Source organism: Coturnix japonica, chromosome 27 (genome assembly GCF_001577835.2).
Source record: "Coturnix japonica isolate 7356 chromosome 27, Coturnix japonica 2.1, whole genome shotgun sequence".
NCBI lineage: Eukaryota > Metazoa > Chordata > Aves > Galliformes > Phasianidae > Coturnix > Coturnix japonica.
In genome coordinates, this window is record NC_029542.1 from 2,589,336 (window position 1) to 2,609,274 (window position 19,939).

General features: G+C 61.3%; 3 protein-coding genes across 5 annotated transcripts in view; 1 reads left to right on the plus strand and 2 right to left on the minus strand.

Annotated features, from left to right (window-relative positions):
* Nucleotides 1–44: 44 nt before the first annotated feature.
* On the plus strand, nt 45–4,717 carry SAMD14 (sterile alpha motif domain containing 14). Of its 3 annotated transcripts, none has more exons than XM_015885916.2 (9): nt 45–120; nt 1,600–1,736; nt 1,925–2,216; nt 2,299–2,386; nt 2,734–2,808; nt 2,897–3,053; nt 3,585–3,698; nt 3,768–3,923; nt 4,531–4,717. In XM_015885916.2, exons 1-9 carry the CDS (start codon nt 81–83, stop codon nt 4,684–4,686), a joined length of 1,215 nt encoding a protein of 404 aa, XP_015741402.1. In that variant the 5' UTR covers nt 45–80; the 3' UTR covers nt 4,687–4,717. The 3 variants fall into 3 exon arrangements, with proteins under 3 accessions (XP_015741402.1, XP_015741401.1, XP_015741403.1); XM_015885915.2 differs by having other exon boundaries at nt 70–120; nt 1,579–1,736; XM_015885917.2 differs by having other exon boundaries at nt 70–120; nt 1,579–1,736; nt 2,117–2,216.
* Nucleotides 4,718–5,478: 761 nt separating this feature from the next.
* On the minus strand, nt 5,479–11,051 carry PDK2 (pyruvate dehydrogenase kinase 2). The gene is made up of 11 exons (XM_015885880.1): nt 10,945–11,051; nt 10,174–10,315; nt 9,038–9,109; nt 8,694–8,878; nt 8,014–8,103; nt 7,828–7,905; nt 7,633–7,709; nt 7,141–7,239; nt 6,888–7,010; nt 6,087–6,200; nt 5,479–6,000 (listed from the first exon to the last, which is right to left on the minus strand). Exons 1-11 carry the CDS (start codon nt 10,964–10,966, stop codon nt 5,860–5,862), a joined length of 1,143 nt encoding a protein of 380 aa, XP_015741366.1. The 5' UTR covers nt 10,967–11,051; the 3' UTR covers nt 5,479–5,859.
* Nucleotides 11,052–12,725: 1,674 nt separating this feature from the next.
* ITGA3 (integrin subunit alpha 3) overlaps nt 12,726–19,939 on the minus strand; it is a 16,841-nt gene continuing 9,627 nt past the window's right edge. Inside the window, exons 8-26 of the mRNA XM_032449357.1 lie at nt 19,003–19,196; nt 18,513–18,601; nt 18,289–18,425; nt 18,102–18,188; nt 17,943–18,010; nt 17,659–17,795; nt 17,404–17,550; nt 17,234–17,331; nt 15,391–15,556; nt 15,227–15,295; nt 15,061–15,140; nt 14,666–14,743; nt 14,483–14,585; nt 14,229–14,399; nt 14,003–14,116; nt 13,547–13,660; nt 13,345–13,443; nt 13,127–13,252; nt 12,726–12,897 (exon numbers count right to left, since the gene is read on the minus strand). Of these exons, the coding sequence (XP_032305248.1) occupies nt 12,787–12,897; nt 13,127–13,252; nt 13,345–13,443; nt 13,547–13,660; nt 14,003–14,116; nt 14,229–14,399; nt 14,483–14,585; nt 14,666–14,743; nt 15,061–15,140; nt 15,227–15,295; nt 15,391–15,556; nt 17,234–17,331; nt 17,404–17,550; nt 17,659–17,795; nt 17,943–18,010; nt 18,102–18,188; nt 18,289–18,425; nt 18,513–18,601; nt 19,003–19,196 (2,188 nt within the window). The 3' untranslated portion in view covers nt 12,726–12,786. The remainder of the gene's footprint in view (nt 12,898–13,126; nt 13,253–13,344; nt 13,444–13,546; nt 13,661–14,002; nt 14,117–14,228; nt 14,400–14,482; nt 14,586–14,665; nt 14,744–15,060; nt 15,141–15,226; nt 15,296–15,390; nt 15,557–17,233; nt 17,332–17,403; nt 17,551–17,658; nt 17,796–17,942; nt 18,011–18,101; nt 18,189–18,288; nt 18,426–18,512; nt 18,602–19,002; nt 19,197–19,939) is intronic.

Sequence of the window (19,939 nt, forward strand, 5' to 3'; positions counted from 1 at the left end):
ATACTGACATCATTATCCCCTTAACCCCCCCCCCCTCTCCCCCTTCTGGTCCCTGCCTGTTCCCCCAGCCCGGTCCCACCATGTCGGTCTCCAAGCTGCAGGATGCAGATGAGGTTTTCGGTGAGTTCCCTGGGGGCTGTGGGGTGCAGGACCCCGGTAATGGGGTCTGTCCCCCCACGGCCTCCCCCAGGATCCCCTCGATGTCCTCCTGCCTGCCAGTGGTGATGTGAGGGGGGTCACCTGCATGTGGGCATTGGGATGGGGGGCTGTGCATGGGGCACACAGGGCAGTGGGGTGTGGAGAGGTGTGTGGGGCAGAGGGACACATTGGGATGGCTGTAAGAATGCACACAGGACAGAGATGGGAACACTTATAGGGCTTGTGGGGATGTAAGGGAATAATGAGGCACAAAGACACTTTTATGGGCATAAGGATGGACTCAGGACCACAATGACATGGGGACACAGCAGGGGACGTGGCACAGGGCCACACGTGGGGTTGGGGCACAGCAGAGTGGCACGCAGCCCCTCACCAAGGGGTGACCCCATACAGAGCACTGGGCACAGCTGTGTGCTGGTGTCACACAGCTGATGGGGACACCCCACCACTGGGGCTGCCTGCAGCTCCGCTCCCTGTGCTGCACACACCGGGCGCTTCTTTGAACACTTCTCTCTGTCCCTCCTTCCCCCATCCCACCCCACTGCGGTGCCTGACCCACCCATGTCCCCAACGCCCCCCCCACCTTTGCTCTTCCCACTGGGATCCCGTTTATCCTCTGATTCCTGCCCTACCCCCATGACCTGCTGCCCCTCTGTCCCTTCTGCACCTGGCTGTTCTCCTGACTGCCTGTCCATCTGTCCCTCCACTGCTGTCCCATCCCATGTCCTAACCTGACCTTACCCATCCATCCATCCCTCTGTCCCTCCCCATCCATCCATCCGTCCGTCCGTCCGTCCGTCCATCCATCCATCCATCCACTCACATCCATCTATCCATTCCTCCATCCCCATCCATCCATCTTTATCCATTTCCACCCATCCCCTTCCATCCATTCATCTGTCCATCCATCTCCACCAATCCTGATCCATCCCTCCAACCCTTCCCATCCATCCATCCATCCATCCATCCATCCATCCATCCATCCATCCATCCATCCCTCCATCCCTCCATCCATCCATCCCTTCCATCCATCCATCCCTCCATCATCCATCCATCCCTTCCATCCCTCCATCCCATCCATCCATCCATCCATCCATCGCCATCCATCCATCCCTCCATCCCTCCATCCATCCATCCCTCCATCCATCCATCCCTCCATCCATCCATCCATCCCTCCATCCATCCCTCCATCCATCCATCCCTCCATCCCTCCATCCATCCAAATCCCTCCATCCATCCATCCATCCATCCATCCATCCCTCCATCCATCCATCCCTCCATCCATCCATCCATCCATCCATCCCCATCCATCCCCATATCCCCATCCATCCCTCCCCACCCACCCCGTCCCCCTGTCCCCTCCTGTCCGTCTGTCTGTCCATCTCTCTCTCTCTGCCCCGGTCTCTCTTTCACCCCCAGATTTTACCGCTGTGGTTCCAGAGACTCCTCGCCTGGACAGCAGCTTACAGAAGGCTCGAGCCCGGTTGTTAGCCAAGAGCCGGCGGCACCGGCCGTCCCGCTCCCGCCTGCGAGACAGCGCCAGCTCCACCGAGGGCGAGGAGGGGCTGGAGGCGGCGGTGAGAGCCGGGGGTGGGTGGTGGGGGGTCGCAGCAGTGCCCAGGGAGGAGCTGGGGATGGGGAGAACGGGAGGAAGGAGACACCTGTGGGAGGGGGGAACCGACAGGGGTTGGAGACCCCCAGAAGGGACCGATGGGGGGATTGACCCCCCCCCTTCCCCCCCACCCTGCCCTGTGCCCCCACGCAGGGAGCCGAGGGCAGCCCCACAGCCCCCGGCCGCTCGCCCCCCGCCGCGCCGCTGCTCCTGGCCCCCTCGCCCTCCTCCCGCTCGGAGTTCTCCTTCGAGGCGGGGGCGGTGTGCAGGGTGTTGGGGGACACCCCCCCGGCCCCCTCGCCGCCCCTCGGCCGCTACCGACCCCTCACCAACACCTCGTCCCAGGAGGGGCTGGCGGGCACCCCCTCCCCCAAGTCCTGCCCCAGCTCTGACAGCTCACCCGGCTTCGCCCGCCGCGATGCCTGGCTCCAGCGGCACAGCGAAGGTGAGCACCCCCCCCCCATAGCCCCCTGTCCACACCCTGGTATGGGGGGGATGTGGGGTGACACCCCATTCTCATCCTATAGATGATAGCAGGGACATGAGCCCCCCTGAGCCGGCCAGCCCCACTGTGGGGCTGGATAAGAAGACGAGGAGAAAGTTCCTGGATTTGGGGTGAGACACAGAAGTGGGGAGGGGATGATGGATGGGTGGTGGGGGGCAGTGGGAATGGGGAGGAGGGGTGTCCATAGAGGTGGGGGGATGGAGGGATGGAGGGATGGATGGATGGAGGGATGGATGGATGGATGGATGGATGGATGGATGGATGGATGGATGGATGGATGGATGGATGGATGGATGGAGGGATGGAGGGATGGATGGATGGAGGGATGGATGGATGGAGGGATGAATGGAGGGATGAATGGAGGGATGGATGGTGGGAGGTCACACTGGGGGCTGTGTAGAGCACAGCCCCTGGGAACCCAGCTGCCCACTAAAGCAGCCCCTCCAATCCCACACAGGGTCACCCTCCGCCGGGCATCCTCCAGCAAGAGCCGCAAGGAGAAGGGCAGCAACCGCCTGTCCATGGGCAGCAGGTTGGGACCCCCACCCCACACTGGGGGCTGCCAGGCCCTGTGCAGTACAGGGGGTGGCCATGGGACCCTAACACAGCTCTGTCCCCAGGGAAGTATCAGAAGGTCCCGGCCGCCCCTCGGGGTCACCCTTCCTGCCCTTCTCCTGGTTCTCAGATGGTGCCCGGGGTTCAGCCTCCCCTGGCTCTGCATCACCCACCAGCTCCCCCCGGCACGAGGGGCTCAGCCCTGCCAAATCTGCATCCCAGGTCAGTGGTCTCTAATCTCCATTGGGGTGGGTGGTTGTAGGGAGCATTACAAGGCCAGGATCCTGCAGAGAAGGATCTCAGGGCCCCTATGGGTGAAGTAGTTATAGGGGAAGAGGTCAGTGTCCCTAGGGTTTGGGTCACTATAGGGACAAAGACCCATATGGCCAAAATAGCTATGGGGGAGAACTTCAAATCCTTATAGAGTGAAGAAAGTTATGGGAAAGGTGGGGATCAAAGGTGGGGATTGAGATAGCTGTAGCAAAGGGAGGAATTAAAGACCTATAGCTAACTCTAGGGGAGGGGATCAAAGGTGATTCTAGGGGAGGAGATCAAAGCCCTATAGAGTCAGGACACCTTTAGGGGGAGGATGGGAGCAGCATAGGACTGGGTAGCTGTAGGGGAGGGAATCAGAGCTCATAGGGTAACAATAGCTACTGGGGTCCCCAAAGCCTGGGATATCAGGGAGGAATGGGGCTGGGGGGGCCGCATGCTACTCTGGGGGCCCAGCCCTTTCCCCTCCTGCTGCTATAGGACTCCACGCTGAGTGAGGACTCCCCACCACCCAGCTCCAGCCCACGCCTGCCCGGCCCTGCTGCCACCAAGTGCTCCTACCCCTACCACACACTGTCACAGTCCTCGGACGAGGTGAGACCCCAGGGGTGGGGGGCACGAGGTGCCACACGTCCCTTACTAACACCTGGATCCCACACCCAGTTCCTGGATGAGCCCCTCGGCGCAGCCATGGGCTGGACGTGCCACCAGGTTGGGCAGTGGTTGGAGAGCCTCAGCCTGGAGCAGTACGTGGAGGAGTTCTCAGCCCATGGCATCGATGGACCCCGGCTCCTGCATCTCGATGGGGCCAAGCTCAAGGTAGGGAACTGAGTGGGTTCCTACACCTCTGGGGGCTCAGGAATGAGACAAGAGCTTCTAGGCCTATCAACAAGGTGTTCCACAGGGAAGGAGGTCTGTGAGGGTTCTAGGTACCCCAACAAGTCTATGGGATGGGATGTCTGAGTGGGTTCTAGATCCCTTAATGGACTTATTCAATGAGACAGGTTTAGTTGGGGTCTAAGTAACACAACAGGCAGCTCTATGGGGTAGGAGATCTAGGTGGGTTCTAGGTAACCCAATGGATGCAGGGGACACCAGGTTCTAGATGACAACAGGCAGAGATGGGCAGGTTCTAGGTTCACCAAGAGGCTCATCAAAGGCCAGCAGGTTCTAAGCACCCCAACAGCCCGCTCCATGGGACAGCTGTAGGTAGGCTCTAGGTACATTGCTATGCTCAAAGGACAACTGGTCCTACATACCCCAATGAGCTGCTCCATGGGGCAGAAAGCAGGACGGGCTTTGGGCAGCCCAACAGACCAGCTTCTAGACCCCTAACAGGGCTGGTATATAGGGCAGGGGGCTCAGACCCCAAGGCTGGGCTGGGGGGGCCATGTGCCCCCTGTGACAGTGCCCGGTGTGCTGGCAGGCTCTGGGTGTGGGGAGCTCTCAGGACCGCGCCGTGCTGAAGCGCAAGCTGAAGGAGCTGAGCCTGGCAGTGGAGAAGGAGCGCAAAGCCCAGGAGAAGGCAGAGAAACAACGGGAGAAGCAGAAGAAAAAGGACCAGGAACAGCGGCGGAGTTAAGGGGGGGTGGGCAGGAAAGCCCCCAGACCCCTTCCCTTGCCCACAGCCACCCCCACCCAGGGGACATCCGGCCCCATCATGGCACACGCCATGGCCAAGGGACCGCGGTGCCAGGCTGAGATGGGCACGGAGCGACACGGGTGTCCCCCCCACCTGCACCCCTGCACCCCACAGGCACAGAGCGGACCCCCCCGTGGGCCCTTATTCCGGATGCAAAACAGCACGTTGGACCCCCTCCCCCACCCCCCATCCCCCCCATCCTCCCCCCATCTCATTTTCCCCCTCAACCCCAGCTACCCCTCCCCACCCCAAAGGGTCTGGGGGGGTCACTGCCACCCCTCGTCCACCCCTCAGCCCCTGGTGTGGTGCAGCACCGACCGAGGACAGTGCATGGCCTGACCCCCCCCAGACACACATCCCCTCTTGGGGTGCAGTAAGCAAATGCTGACCCCCCCCACTTCAACCCCCAGCCCGCTGGCGGCACGGGACACCCCCAGGAAATAAAAGGGTCTCAAGGGCCAGTGCAAAGCAGTGCGACCAGAGTGAGCCTGACTCTGGGTGAGGAGGGATTTGGGGGGGGGCTCTGTGCTGGAGTTGGGGGGGTGGAGAGGGGCTCCTGCCCCCAAACCTGGTTGTCCCCTCCCCCTGTCACCACTGCCCCCAGGTGCCACCATATGACACCCCCAATCCCAATGGGACCCCAGGGTGGGGAAACTGAGGCACGGAGCAGGAGGAAGGGCTTTGTCATGGGGGGGGGGAGGGGGGTGAGGTCCCAAAAAGCCACACCAGGTGCTCAGTCAACACCCAATTTACTGTCAGCATTAAGGGGGGGGGGGCAGAATCCCTAACAGTTCAGGGCATGCTGTGGGGGGGGGTCAACCCCTTGGGGGGCACACGTGGGTGAGGACAGCTCAGTAGTGCAATGCAAGGAGTTTATGGGGTTGGGGGGGGGGGAGAGGAGTCCCCTCCCACAGCCAGGGCTGAAGGGGGGGGGCACAAAGTGCTACTGCTCAAACTGGTTGGTGGGGGGGGGGTAACCCTCACTGCCCATGGGGTGGGCACCGAGGCCAGTGGGTTGGGGGCTTCCCCCTCCCTTCTGTAATACCCCACTGCCACCCCCAGCTCCCATACCCAAATGCCACTGCAGCAGGGGTCCCGGCGGTGCCCCCCACCCTATGGCACGCGGTAGGTGGAGGTGTTCTTGGGTTCAGTGCTGGGCACACACCAATCCCCTGCCTCCTGGCTGGCCTGGTAGTGCCGCCATGCTGACTTGTTGTACACAGGCAGCCGCTCCACTGAGTCCGTGGATAGAGCCTATGGGGCAGAGGGGAGAGGTGGGCACAAAGGGGGCACAAAGGGGGTCCCAATGAGGGGAGGGGTGTGGGGGGAGCAGCTCCCACCTTCAGGTAGATGACAGCATCAGTGCCAAAGCCCTCCATAGAGAAGAGCTGCAGGTCCCCCTGGAAGTACTTGGCGTACAGGCGAGAGATGGGCAGCCCGTACCCAAAGCCGGCCTGTAGGGTGAAGGCAATGGGGTCAAACCAGCCCCTAACCCTGCAGGTGGCACATCCCTGAAGTCCCTACTCAACCCTAAAGCTCAACACGCCACCCCATGTACCCCACATCAGCCCTAAAGATCCACATGACACCCCCCATGGCAGCCCCAACTGACCCCATGTGTCCCCAAAGAACTGCAAAACCTCACTGTGGTGACCCCAAATACCCCCCTATAACCCCAAAAACTTACCATGCCAACCCCAAAATCCCCCTGTAACCCCAAGATATCCCAGTGCCACCCCCAAACCTCACCATGCCACCCCCACATAACCCCAAATCCTCACGGTGTTGGCCCCAAAATACCCCCATATAACCCCAAAACCTCACTGTGCTGGCCCCAAAATGCCCCCACGCAACCCCAAAATATTGGAGTTCCAACCCCAAACCCCACCAAAACACCCCAAAATGAACCTGCCCACACAGCTCGACACCCCTAAATGCCCCCATACCACCTTCCAAGCGACCCCAAACATCCCCAATACCACCTCGTGTGTCCCTAAATATCCCCACACCACCCCAAATAGCCCCAAATGTCCCCAATACCACCTCTTATGTCCCTAAATGCCCCCAAACCACCCCAAGTGACCCCAAATGTCCCCACTGCCACCTCCTATGTCCCCAATGTCCCTCCCCCACCCACTTACCAGGGGGGCACCGATCATGGGGGCCCCCCCAGCCCCCAGCTGTGGGGTGGGTGCAGTGGAATACATGTAGCTGAAGAGACGCTCGATCTTACGCAGGGGGACCCCCATACCCCGGTCACTCATCTATAGGAGGTGACACACGTGGTGACAACGAGCCCCTTGTGACAAGGTTGGGATGCGAGGGTGGATATGGGGGGTGGGATATGGGGGGTGGGATATGGGGGTGGGATATGGGGGGTGGGGGGGGACATACCTTGATGGACAGGTCCTCCTGACCCAGGGCCACCAACACGCGGATGGCCGGCAGCTGTGGGCTGTTCTCGTGGCTCTCCACGGTGGCTCTCATGGCATTCTATGGGCAGGGGGCTTTAGGGACCCCCCCTGGAGACCACACTGGACATCCCACCAGACACCCCCCCCCACCCCACCAAATACCCACCAGACACCCCATGGGACACCCCCTGGACCCCCATCAGATACCCCTGGACACCCATTGGATGCCCCCAGACACCCCTGTGGACCCCCCTAATCCCATCAGACACCCCCCAGGACATCCCCCACACACCTATTGGACACCCCCTCCCATACACCCCCCCAGACATCCCTGCAGCCCGCCCTACTCCACCCCAACCCCTACCAGACACCTATGGGACCCCCTGGATATCCCTACAGCCCCCCCCCCCCCCAACCCCTCCCCCAATCCCCCCCCAGAGACCTATTAGACCCCCCCTGGGTGCAGCCTCACCTTGAAGAGCTCAAACAACATATGGTAGAGGTGCGAGGGGACGTAGACGATGCTGATGGGCTGCTGGGCATCGCTGGCTGTAGGGCACAGAGCAACCTCACCATCCACCCCAACCCCATACAACACATCCCAGAACCCCCCCCCCACACACACCCCTCCCAAATTACCCTATAGGGACCCCCTATAGGCCCTCACCATTCACCTCCTCGATCTCCAGGTCGGGAGAAGCCATGTAGTATTTATCACACAGCAGCTTGGCCATGTTGTAGGCATCTGTAGAGGGTAATGAAGAAGGGTTGGTGCTCCCATGAGGTTTGGGGGCTCCTTTTTAGCACCCCCCCCTCCCCACCCCATACCCTCACACCCCATAGCCCTACATACCTCTCACCACATTGGCCACGCTGCAATGGGGGTCGATGCTCCCGATGTGTTTGGGGTGCGCTGGGTTGGTGCTGCCGTCAAAGAGCAGTGCTGGGGGGGGGGGCACAGGGAGAGGGATGGGGGGCAGAGCCCATATATCATCCCTATGGGATCTCTAGATTCACCCCCTACCCCCCCCCAACACCCACTGGTGTGTGCACCCATCCATGCCTAAGGGTGGGGGGTAGGGATATGTACAGGGGATGGATATGGGGTAAGATATAGGGATGGGGCATGGGTAGGGGACACATAGGGGTTGGGGGGGGTGGACATCTAAGGGGGTATGGACACCTGGGGGGGGGCACATGGGGGTTGGGGGAAGGGGGGGGTGCAGCAGGATGCTTGGGAGTAATAGGGACCATTGGGGTAGGGGGATTATGGGGTCAGGAAATAGGGGGTGTCCAGGTGGGGGCACTCAGGTCATAATGGCTTGTGGGGGGGGGGGGCATTGGGGGAAACAAGAGATGCTACCCAGAGCAGGACTGGGCCATCCAGAACCAATGGGGACAGCAAGGGTGGGAATGGGATGCTCAGGACCATTGGGGGATTATAGGGATACACGGGGGATGCCCAGTGCTGGTGGGGGTGACACCGGGGGGGGGACACACAATATAGGGGGGGGGGCACACAGGGATGCTCACTGTGCTGGTTGATGAGCATGCGGATGGAGATACGGCTCAGGTAGAAGCGGTCGAGGAAGTATTGGATGTTCTGGTTGGACACCGGGTCGTCCCCATAAGCATCTTTGTACTCAATGACACCCTGTGCCATGGTGGGCACCACGTCGTTGTGACGGTTACGGATGGTGACCAAAGCGTTGGTGAACCTGGAGGGGGGGGGGGGTGATATGAAGCATAGGGCAGCCAGTGTGGGTGGCTGGGTTGGGATCTGGGCTGGGTTATCCTATAGGAGAGAATCCAGAGTGGGGTTGTGGTGATGCTATGGGGGTTTGGGGGGGGTCACAACGCTGGCACCCCACACTCACTGCCCCAATGTGGCCTGGTCCTCAGGGTCCTTATCCAGGAACTCCATGATGTCCAGCAGGCTCTGCACGTACCTGGGGGAGGAGATGGTCACCCCACAGCCCCAGCAATGTGCCCACCCCCCCATACATAAGCATTGATAGAAGGGCACTGCCAGGCCCTGCTGTCCCCCCATGCCCCCCCCCATTACACTGGCAGTGCTGGCACAGACCTGAGGACACAAACAACTCGTCACATGGCAGCTGGGAGTGGGGCCAGGATGCCAGCACCGACCTTAAAGGAACACCCCCCCCCCCAACCACACAGCCCCCCCAGCCATAGGGGACAGCAGGGACAGGACAATGGGGCAGCACCCTTTGGTTGAGGACCCCCCTGCACGTCCCCATGCAGCCATTGTCAGCCCAGGGTAAGAGATGGGTGCTGCTCTATGGGATTCCTATGTCCTGTCCCTGGGTCAACCCCCCCCACCAGCACCCCATGGACCTGCTGGGGGGGGGGCAGCAGTGACAGAAGTCACAGTGGGATCAATGTAGGCCCAGGGGGGCACCAGGCAGGTGGTGGCAATAGGATTGGACCCCATCAGGGACAGCAATGGGATCCATGGGGGCACCTGGTGACAGGGGTGGGACCCATAGGGGCGTTTAGTAAGTGACAATGGTCGGACCCCTATAGGGGACAGCACTGTGACCTATGGGGGCACACAGTAGGTGGTAGCAATGGGACTGGATCCCTATAGGGGGCAGCACTGTGACCCATGGGAGCACATAGGTGGTAGCAATGGGACCGGATCCCTATAGGGGACAGCACTGTGACCTATGGGAGCACACAGCAGGTGGTGGTAATAGGATCAGACCCCTATAGGGGACAGCAGTGGGACCTATGGGGGCACACAGGTGGTAGCAATGGGATCGGACCCCTATAGGGGACAGCACTGTGACCCATGGGGGCACATAGGTGGTAGCAATGGGACCGGACCCCTATAGGGGACAGCACTGTGACCCATGGGGGCACACAGTAGGTGGTGGCAATGGGATTGGACCCCTATAAGGGACATTAGCGGGACCTATGGGGGCACATAGGTGGTAGCAATGAGACCGGACCCCTATAGGGGACAGGGGGGTGATGTCCCCATACTCACCAGCTCTGCACCAGCTGCACGGACGGGGTGTGCAGCACTCGGTCGGGCAGCAGGTTGATCTCCTTCATGATGTTGGAGAGGCGAACGGGCAGCTCCTGCCGCAGGAAGGCAAAGGAGGTCTTCTCACAGGCATTGCTGGAGCCTGGGGGGGGGATATGGGGGTCAGAGCCAGCCATGAAACAGGCTGAACCCCCCCCACTGTCCCTTATAGTACAGGGAGCACTGAGGGCTTGGGGATGGGGGGGGGGGTAGGAGGGGACCAGCACAGCCCAGTACAGCCCAGTATAACCAGTGTGCCCCTGATTATAGGGGATGGGAACGATGGGTGCCATCAGAGTGGGGTTCAACCCATGGGGGGGCGACATAGACCCCAAGGAATGGGGACCTGGGGGGGGGGGCGATCATAGACCCCAAGAACGGGGACTGGGGGGGGGACAAATTAGACCCAGGGAAGGGACCTGGGAGGGGCATATGGCATAGAAGAGGGTTGGACCCCCTGCCTGCAGCCATAGCAATACGGGTATATATATGGACAGCCACTGCGAGGGGGGGTCCAACATGGGACCCCCCCTACTGGTTGGGGGGGGGGGCGTGTCCATTTTCCGAGTGGGGGGGGGGGCCGTTTAAATGCGGTCCACCCCACCCCGGAGCAGCTGTTTACAGGGCAGAGGGGACAGGACAGACGGACCGGACATACATAACGGACATATGACATCGGCGACTCTTACTGGGGGGGGGGTCGTGGGCAGAGCTTGGGGGTCTTCACTCGACCGAAATCCAGGAACTGCTTCATGAAAGCGCGATGGCGAGAACTACTGAAGTGCTCGATGTATCGTGTGGCACCCGGTCCCCACGGGCCGCCCGAGCTTCCCCAGGCACCTCAGCAGTCCCCTTCATGGCCGCCCCAGCCCCCCCCCGCGACCCCTCGTCGCCCCGATCGCCCGCTTGCTCCCCTCAAAGCCCACGGCGTCCCCGTCGGGCCGCATAACAACGGCCCTGATCAGTCACCGCCCTTCCGGACCATCAGCGTCCGTTCTGCCGTCGGACCCGCCCCTATATTAGACACGCCCCCCGACGTTTAACCCCGCCCCTTTTTATTAACCCCTTCGTGCCCGGAAGCCCAGCGCTCATTAACCCCTTCGGCCTGGCGACTCCCATCGCCTTTTTCCCGACTGTATAAGCCGCCCGGTCCGCGCACACACCGCATGATTCCCCTCCACTCCACGGGGCGCTCTCTCTTGTTATCACATGCCAACTGCAGCATCCTTCTCCCTTCAGGGATCACCCCCCCGGTACCATCACCCCCCCCCCCCCCCCCTTTGGGCACCCCTTGCCCTTCCCACCCCTCCTTTTTTACCCCCTACTCCCCCTATTCCATCCATATAGCAAAACCAACGGGGCAGATGAGAGGTTAGAAATCCCAGAGCGAGGCTTTATTAGCCCAGCAGAGGCGTGAGCATGGCCGAAGGGGGGGCGGGGGGCTCATAGACACCTCCCCCCCCCCTCAAACCCCAGTACCGACCCCACTCTGGGGCTTGACACGAGAACGCACAGAGACATGGAATAATTTAACCCCCAGAGCTGTGAGGGATGGGGGAGGGGGGGGGGTGAAGCCCCCAAGCCCCCCCCATAGTGGCTGCAGCTGCTGAGGAGCGAAGGGGGGGGGGGGGCAAGCTTCCATTGTGCACCTATGTGCACCTACCCCCCCCCAGCAAGGGCTGAAGGTGCAGGATGAGGAGGGCAGGAGGAAGGCACGAGTAAAGCTGGGGGGGGGGCACCCCAAACCCAGAGCACAGACAAAGGTTGGGGGGCGCATCGAGGGGGGGGGGGGGTGGCAATGAGTGTGTCCCCATGTGCAACAGTGGCGGTGGACCACCATAGAAGGGGGGGGGGAGCGGCAGCACAGGAGCAGGAGGAAGGCACTCAGGAGGACACAACGGGGGGGGGGCAACACATGAGGACCCCTCCCCATTCCAAGCGTGCAAGAGGCACAAGGGGTGTGCAAGGAGCACAGGGATGGAGCAACGATGCTGCTGCTGTGCTTGTGCAAAGTCACCCCACAGCCCCATATCGGGGTGGGGGCTGGAGGGGGCGGTGCAGGGTTGGGGGGGGGGTGTCAGTAATACTTGTCCTGGCTGCTGCCAGCTCGTCCACCCAGTGTTTCTTGCGCTGGGGCCGGGGGGCGATAACGCTGCTCCTGCCGGATCCGAACGCGTGGTATTTGGGCATCACCCGGTAATAGCGGGTCCGCTGGAAGAAGTCACACTGCGGGGGGGGGGGCAAGAGGAAAGAACGTCAATATAAAGCGGTGGTGGTGGATGGAGGGTTGGGGGGGGGATAATGGGTGAGAGCGGGGCCGGAGGTGGGAGACGGCGGAGAGAGGCTCCGTAGTGATAGCAGAGCCGGGGGGGGGGGGAGCAGTGCTGTATCCCCCCCCCCATGCCCAAAAGTTCAGAGGCTGAAGAAGGAGGAGGAGGAAGAAGAGGAGGCGGCCGTCGCGTCCCACCCTGGGGGTGCGGGCTTTACCGGGCAGGCAGCGCGGGTCCCGTCGGGGGGGGGGGGGGTTGGTGGGAGCACAGTAGGGCTGCGTTTCCCCTTTTTCCCCCCCCCTCGTTAGTAGTCGTCCGTCAGCCGCTCGGTTTCCGACGGCTGGATGCGCATCTCGGCCTTCTGCCCCTTGGCCTCGTACATTGCACGCGTGCTGGCCCGTCGGAAGAAACCGCACTGCGAGGGGGGGGGGGGGCGACGTGGTTCAAGGCACCTCGTGGACCCCCCCAAACCCCCCCTGGAGGTGCCACATTGGTGCTGTTAAAGGGGTTGGGGAGGGGGATGCTCCCACTGCTCGCCATCCCCGAGCATCCCTTGGTGTGGCTGTCAGCTCTGTGCCCCTTCCTTCTGCAGGAGGAGGTCAAGGGGGGGTCCCCTCCAACCCCCCCCTCACCCCCCATCTCACCTTCCACAGCAACACGATGATCAGCCCCAGCAGCAGCAGCCCCGCAGCCGCCGCCACCAACACCAACCACAGCGCGACCTGCTGCGGCTGCTCCTCCGTCAGCTCCGAGTCCACATCCACCGAGAACTGGGGGGGCAGCAATAGGGGGTGGGGGGCAGCTCCTGCTGTAGCCCCCCCACCCCCTCCTCACCCCACTGAGACCCTTCCCCATTGCTTACCCGCACCGTGTGGTTCCTCATGTTGATGGTGGGGATGTGGGTGCGGAGGAACAACGTGGCGGTGCCGTCCACCTTCACCCGGTCATAGCTGCGGAACTCCTGGGGATGGCAGCACCGTGGGGATACAGGGATGGGGCTGATACCACCCCCCCTCCATCAGCATCCCCCCCTGACCCAATACCCCCCCCCTCACAGCACTGACCTCAATGAAGGTGCTGTTCCACACCCGAGCTCGGATGCGGAAGGTTGCAGGGTGCTGAGCTGCAGGGACCGGGCACTCAAACCAAATGCAACGTGCTGTACCTTGGGAGCAGCTCTGAGGGGGCAGGAGGGGTCCTTAAGGTTAGTGTCCATGGGGGGCATCACCCCACAGAGCCCCATATAGGGATGGGGGGGAGGTGTGTGTGTGAATGCAGCTGGGGGGTGTGCTGTGTGTGGGTTGCACAGCTGCATTTGCCAACCCCAACTTGCTGCATGCACGCCCTGCAGTGCATGCAAACAGCTGCCTCCTGCACCACGTGCATGCAGCTGTACACACAGCAGGCAGCTGCCTCCTTCAGTGTGCATTCACCCAGCTGCATCCCTGAGCATGCAGCGTGCCTGCATCCCCTGCAACACCCCCATAGCCCCCAGACCCCCTGCAGCCCCCCTCACTTACCAGCAGCACTTCTGACTTTGCCTTCTTGCCTGTAGCCAGGGTGATGGGGGGCTCTCCAGGCTCAGCCCCCCCCAGCTCTCGTCGGTGCCGGGCAGGGGTCCCATCCTCCAGCAGCTGGTTTGGGGGGGGGGGTTTATACAATTAGGCCCCATGGCACAGGGTGAGCAAAATAAAACCCCAAAGCCAGCACAGAACATGGGCACCCCCCCACCTGGTAACCACTCACCGTGAGGTTGAGGGGGTTGATGACCCCCCCGGGGGGGCTGCAGGTACCGTTGCTGTTGATTAGGATCTCAGTGGGGTACAGCAGCCATTTACCATTGGGGATCTCATAGGGCCACTCAAAGCCCAGCACGATGCTGCCCAGCGTGCCCAGCGCCTCCCCTTTGGTTGTCACCTATGGGGCACAGTGTGGGGGTGGTAATAGGGGATGCAGCCCCCCTATGTCCCCCCCCCGAACCCCAATGTCCCCAATCTCACCTGGAAGTCGAAGGTGAGTGGGCTGCCCACATCCTGCTCACTGCGCATGGCTGACTCACCCATCACTGCCCCACTGAAGTGGGACTGCACGTGTGCAGGGGCCCTGGGGACAATATGGGGGGGGGGGGTGTGTGAGGCAGTGCTGTGAGATGGGGCAGTGCTGGGGCTGGGGGCTGCACTCACACGCTCAGTGAGGACTGAAGGGTGTAGTCCACCAGCAGCAGGGCCAGTGTGGGCTGCAGGTCGTCCTGTGTGCTCTGCCTGCACACACAGCACCATGTCAGAGTCTGCTGCCATCCCTGTGCCCCCCAGCTCGGTGTGCATTGTGCCCCCCACCCTTTACAGCGCACCAATGCAGCTGTGTGCATGCTGGATGCATTCCCATTCAAGCAGAGGAGATGCCAACATCCCTCCCCTCCCCTCCATCCCCACTGACACCCTGCAATGCCCCCAGAGCACCAGCACAGAGGGATGCAAAACCAACACCCCCCACCAAGCACAGGAGACCCCCAACGTCCCCCCCAGCACCATCTGCCCCATGTTCTCCCCCCCCAACACCCCTAAATGGGGCCACTCACGTGGACAGGTCCAGCCACACCGCCACCTCCCTTGTGTCCAATGTGATGCCAATGGCCTCGAAGGTGATGATCAGCTCTGCCTACAACAACATCCCCCCCCATCTATGGGTGTGGGGCAGTGTGGGACCCCCCCAAAGCCCCCACCTTACACCAGGGCAGCACTCACCCTCTGGTTCCGTTTGAAGGGGTTGCCCAACTCACACAGCACCGTCTCTGCAAAGGTGCATGCACCGCTCTGCAGAGGTTGGGAGGGGGGGGCATGAGGAATTGGGCTCAATGCCCCCCCTTTGGACCCCCTACCCCTAAACAGGGTGGGCAGATGGCACTCACAGGGCGGACAGAGGAGGGCAGGAGGCTGCTGGGCACCGTGATGTTGAGCAGAGCCTCGTGGGCGTCCTCCCCATTGAAGGCAGAGGTGGGTGCGTTGGTGATATTGATGCTCAGATGAAGCTTACGTGTGTCCCGGCTGTAGTGCAGCACCTGAGTGCCATTCAGCCTGCAGGGGGGGGGATGCTCAGCAAGGGGGTGGGGGCTTATAGGGTCACCCACCCATGGGGACACCCAATGCTGCAGGGACATCGTTAGGGGATAGAGAACCCAAAGGGGGGTCAGGATTGGAATGCTGCAGCCATGAGGTGGTACAGCGTGGGTATGGGGTAGAACTGCAGAGGGTGGGCATGGAATGGGGTGGGATGGGGCAGGGAAAGAGGATGGGATGGGGAATGGGGTGGGATGGGGCAAGGCAGTAGGGCGGGATGAGGATTGGGATGGGATGGGGCAGGGGATGGGATGTGGATGAAGCAGGGAATGGGGTGGGATGCGGTATGGGATGAAGATAGAACAAGGCAGCATAGGTACGGGTATGGGGTGGCAAAGCATAAGCTTGGCATTGTATAATCCTAAAATCCCCCCAGCTGGAACAGACTTATAAGGACCAGCTCCTGGCACAGCACAGGGTGGCACAGAACAGATATGGGATGGGATGGCACAGATGTGGGATGGTACAGCACAGCATGGGCATGTGTATGGGACACAGCATGGGTATGGGATGGCACAGTGTGTGTATGGGATGGCACAGCATGGCCCCAATGTCATGGAATCATACAACAACCCAAGTTGGAAAGGATCTTCTTAGGGACCCCTGAGCCCAACTCATAGTGTATCACAGGCACAGGGTGGCACAGATATGGGATGGGGGGATACAGATATGGGATTGGGGGGGACACAGATATGGGATGGGGGGATACAGATATGGGATGGGGGACCAATGGGATGGGGAACAGATATGGATGCGGGCGGACATGGATATTGGGATGGGGGGGACACGGATATGGGATGGGGGGGGACACGGTAGATGGGTGACACAGATATGGGATTTGGGGGGGACACAGATTAAGGGATGGGGGGACACAGATAAGGGATAGGGGGGACACAGATACTGGGATGGGGGGCATACAGATAATGGGATGGGGGGACACAGATAAGGATGGGGGGGACACAGATAAGGGATGGGGGGGACACAGATATGGGATGGGGGGGGACACAGGAGTATGGGATGGGGGGATACAGATAAGGGTATGGGGAGGACACAGTATATGGGATGGGGGGGGCAACAGTATGGGATGGGGGGGACACATATATGGGATGGGGGATACAGATAAGGATGGGGGGGACACAGAATATGGGATGGGGGGACACAGATAAAGGGAATGGGGGGGACCACAGATAAGGATTGGGAGGGGACACAGATTATGGGATGGGGGGGGCACAGATATGGGGTTGTAGGGCACAGATATGGGGCTGCGGGGCACAGATTAGGGATGGGGGGGGACACAGATATGGGATGGGGGGGACTCTGTATGGGATGGGGGGTCTCTGTATGGGATGGGGGGGACTCTGTATGGGATGGGGGGGACACAGATTACGGGATGGGGGGGACCCATAGATTAGGGATGGGGGGGGACCCATAGATTGGATGGGGGGGACCCATATATGGATGGGGGGGACCACAGCGTAAGGGCATGGGGGGGGACCACAGGTAAGGGATGGGGGGGGACACAGATATGGGATGGGGGGGGACACAGATAAGGGATGGGGGGGGACACAGATAAGGGATGGGGGGGGACACAGATAAGGGATGTGGGATGTGATGGGGGAGCAGAGCACACAGCACCTGGGCAGGGGCTGGTTCTGCTCACTGACGAATGCACTCTGCATTTGCAGGTTGCTGTAGCACTTGTTGTCAGAGCCGCACTCCTTCTGGAACTCCACCTGGGATGGAGACAACCTTGGTCACATCCCCGTCCCCCCTTTTCCTACCTCCCCTATACACCCCTATAGCACCTTGGTCTCGTTCTGATGTGACTGGTCCTGGTTGAGGACAGGGAATGCATTGAGGGAATGGGGGCCGAGCTGGAAGCTGCGGGGCTGCTCCACCAGCGAGTAGTTCATGGAGAGCACGATGGGGTGCAGCTTGTCACGGATGTTATCCTGCAACAGGGAGGGATAAACTGCAGCCCCAACCCCCCCCAATGCATCGATGCACAACCACCCTCCGTGTCTCTTTGTGCAGCACTTTGCACGCCCTCGTGCACTCACCAGCAGCAGCAGCTCTTTGCTCTCGCAGCGTTTGTCAGGCATGGGGAAGGTGCCTCGGAACGTGGCCGAGTGTGTCCCCAAGAACCTCACCCTGGGGGGGTGGCGCTCCTTGTCTGCCTCCAGGGTGTACTCCAGGGCTGGGGGGGGGCACAGCAATGGGGCTGCAGCACACACATGTGCCCCCCTGCATGCACATACCCCTTACATGAGCATAGAACCCCCCTATCCATCCATGCATTAATGCACACGTGCCCTTAATGCAATGCACCCCCATGTGCACTCACTGATCCTCTCCTTGTACGCGGGGTCACCAGCGCTCTGGTTGTAGGCGAAGCAGACGGTCACTGTGATGCTATGGGGGGGATAATGGGGTGGTGGGGGGCACTGAGCTGACCCATAGCACCACACACACCCCCCCTCACCCCCCCATGCACAATGCTCACCACGAGTCGGGTGTGCAACGTGCAGGGTCCACTTTGCTGGGGGTGACAGTGAAGGTTTTGTCCAGGATGTTGATGACGGGGCGAGCACTGCAGGGTAAAGGGGGAGTGGGGGTGTTAAGGGGGGTGCTGAGCTTTGTGTATCAGCAGAGCTGCCCCTATGGGGTGGCAGCACCCCGTGTCCCCATACCGGAGCAGCACCACGCGCTCAGCCAGGCTGCCCACCAGCAGGTCAGGGTAGGAGTTGCCATCCACGTCCAGCCCTCCGCTGAGTGCGTAGCCAAAGGTCTGCATGCTGGCAGGGCCCAGGTCTGCCCCACTGATCACCTATAGGGGTGGGGGGCACTGTCAGCCCTGTGGAAGTGGGGCTGCAGCCCCCCATACCCTTTTGTTATTGGGGTGGGGGGTCCATACCTGGCTGGGGGTACGTCGCAGTCCTTCGGCGCTGCTGTGGTAGATGTACACTTTGCCTGGACCCTCAAAGGGAGCCCCCACGGCGATGTCTATGGGTATACGGGGGGGGGTCAGCCCCATAGATATGGGGGGGGGCTGCTCCATGTCCTCACCCCCTCCTTAACCCCAACACAACGCCCCATCTAACCCCCAAGCCCCCACCCCATCCAATCTTCACCCAGACCCACCTCAAATACCCCCCCAACACCTCAACCAAGGTGCCCCCAACCACAGTGCCCCCCAAACCAAACCACCCCCCCAACCCAAGTTATACCCCCAACCCAAAGTGCCCCCAGACCCAGCTGACCCCCACCTGAGCTTACCCCAATCCACAGTGCCCCCCCAACCCTTCTGCCCCCCCCAAGCCTCTCCACAGCCCCCCATCTCCCTGCACTGCCCACCCCCCATTCAAACACAATCTCAGCCCCCCCCTGCCCCTCATCCCCCTCACCCTGGAAGCCGTCCTGGTTGATGTCCCCTATGCTGGCGATGGCAAAGCCAAAGCCAGAGTAGCTGGGCCCGGTGAGCTCCAGGCTGGGCTCGGGCTGGAAGCCCCCAGCCTCATTCATGTACACGTATACAGCCCCCCCCACCTCCTGCTTCCTCTTGAAGTAGTAGGGGGCTCCCACCACCAGGTCCTTCCACCTGCAGGGACAAGGGGCTGTGACACAGGTTGGCATCCCATGCAACCCTATGGGAAGAAGACCCCTCCCCAAAAGAGCTGAGAACCTCCCCATAGCCATCAAAAGACCCACCCCCCCCCCAAAAACAAAGCAGGATGGAAGACCCCCAGTGCCCAAAGCTGCACAGCCCCCCATGCTGTGACCCCTCTGAGCTGTGGGTACCCCAGGATGGCCCCCAACAACCCCCTGTGACCCACAGAGACCCCTCTGTGCTATGGGGTGTCCCAGGATCAACCCACCCAGATCACCCCCAGAGCTATGGCTCATAGAGACCCCACTGAGCTGGGGGCTCCCCAGGACTGACCCCCCACACTATAACCTACAGAGACCCCTCTGTGCTATGGGGTACCCCAAGACCAACCCTCCAGCTCCCCACACTGTGACCCACAGAGACCCCTCTGTACTATGGGATGCCCCAGGACCAACCCCCCCAGATCATCCCCCATGCTGTGACCCACAGAGACCCCTCTGTACTATGGGGTACCCCAGGACCAACCCCAATAGATCTCCCCCCACACTGAGACCCACAGAGACCCCTTCCCACTGCAGAATACCCCACAACCACCCCCCCTAAACCCCCACACTGTGACCCACAGAGACCCCACTGTACTATGGGGTGCCCCAGGACCAACCCCCCACGTTGTGACCCACAGAGACCCCTTCCCACTGCAGAATACCCCACAACCAACCCCCTAAAACCCCACA

What these genes read in the sequence shown, in the direction of transcription:
- SAMD14 (XM_015885915.2), top strand. Translation starts at nt 81, where the DNA reads ATGTCGGTCTCCAAGCTGCAGGATGCAGATGAGGTTTTCG. An exon ending in AGGAGGGGCTGGAGGCGGCG is followed by an intron (nt 1,737 to 1,924) that starts GTGAGAGCCGGG and finishes GCCCCCACGCAG; the next exon opens with GGAGCCGAGGGCAGCCCCAC. An exon ending in AGAAAGTTCCTGGATTTGGG is followed by an intron (nt 2,387 to 2,733) that starts GTGAGACACAGA and finishes AATCCCACACAG; the next exon opens with GGTCACCCTCCGCCGGGCAT.
- PDK2 (XM_015885880.1), bottom strand. Translation starts at nt 10,966, where the DNA reads ATGAAGCAGTTCCTGGATTTCG. An exon ending in TGTTGTTTGAGCTCTTCAAG is followed by an intron (nt 7,240 to 7,632) that starts GTGAGGCTGCAC and finishes CCCTGCCCATAG; the next exon opens with AATGCCATGAGAGCCACCGT. An exon ending in ATGCTGTCATCTACCTGAAG is followed by an intron (nt 6,001 to 6,086) that starts GTGGGAGCTGCT and finishes TCTGCCCCATAG; the next exon opens with GCTCTATCCACGGACTCAGT.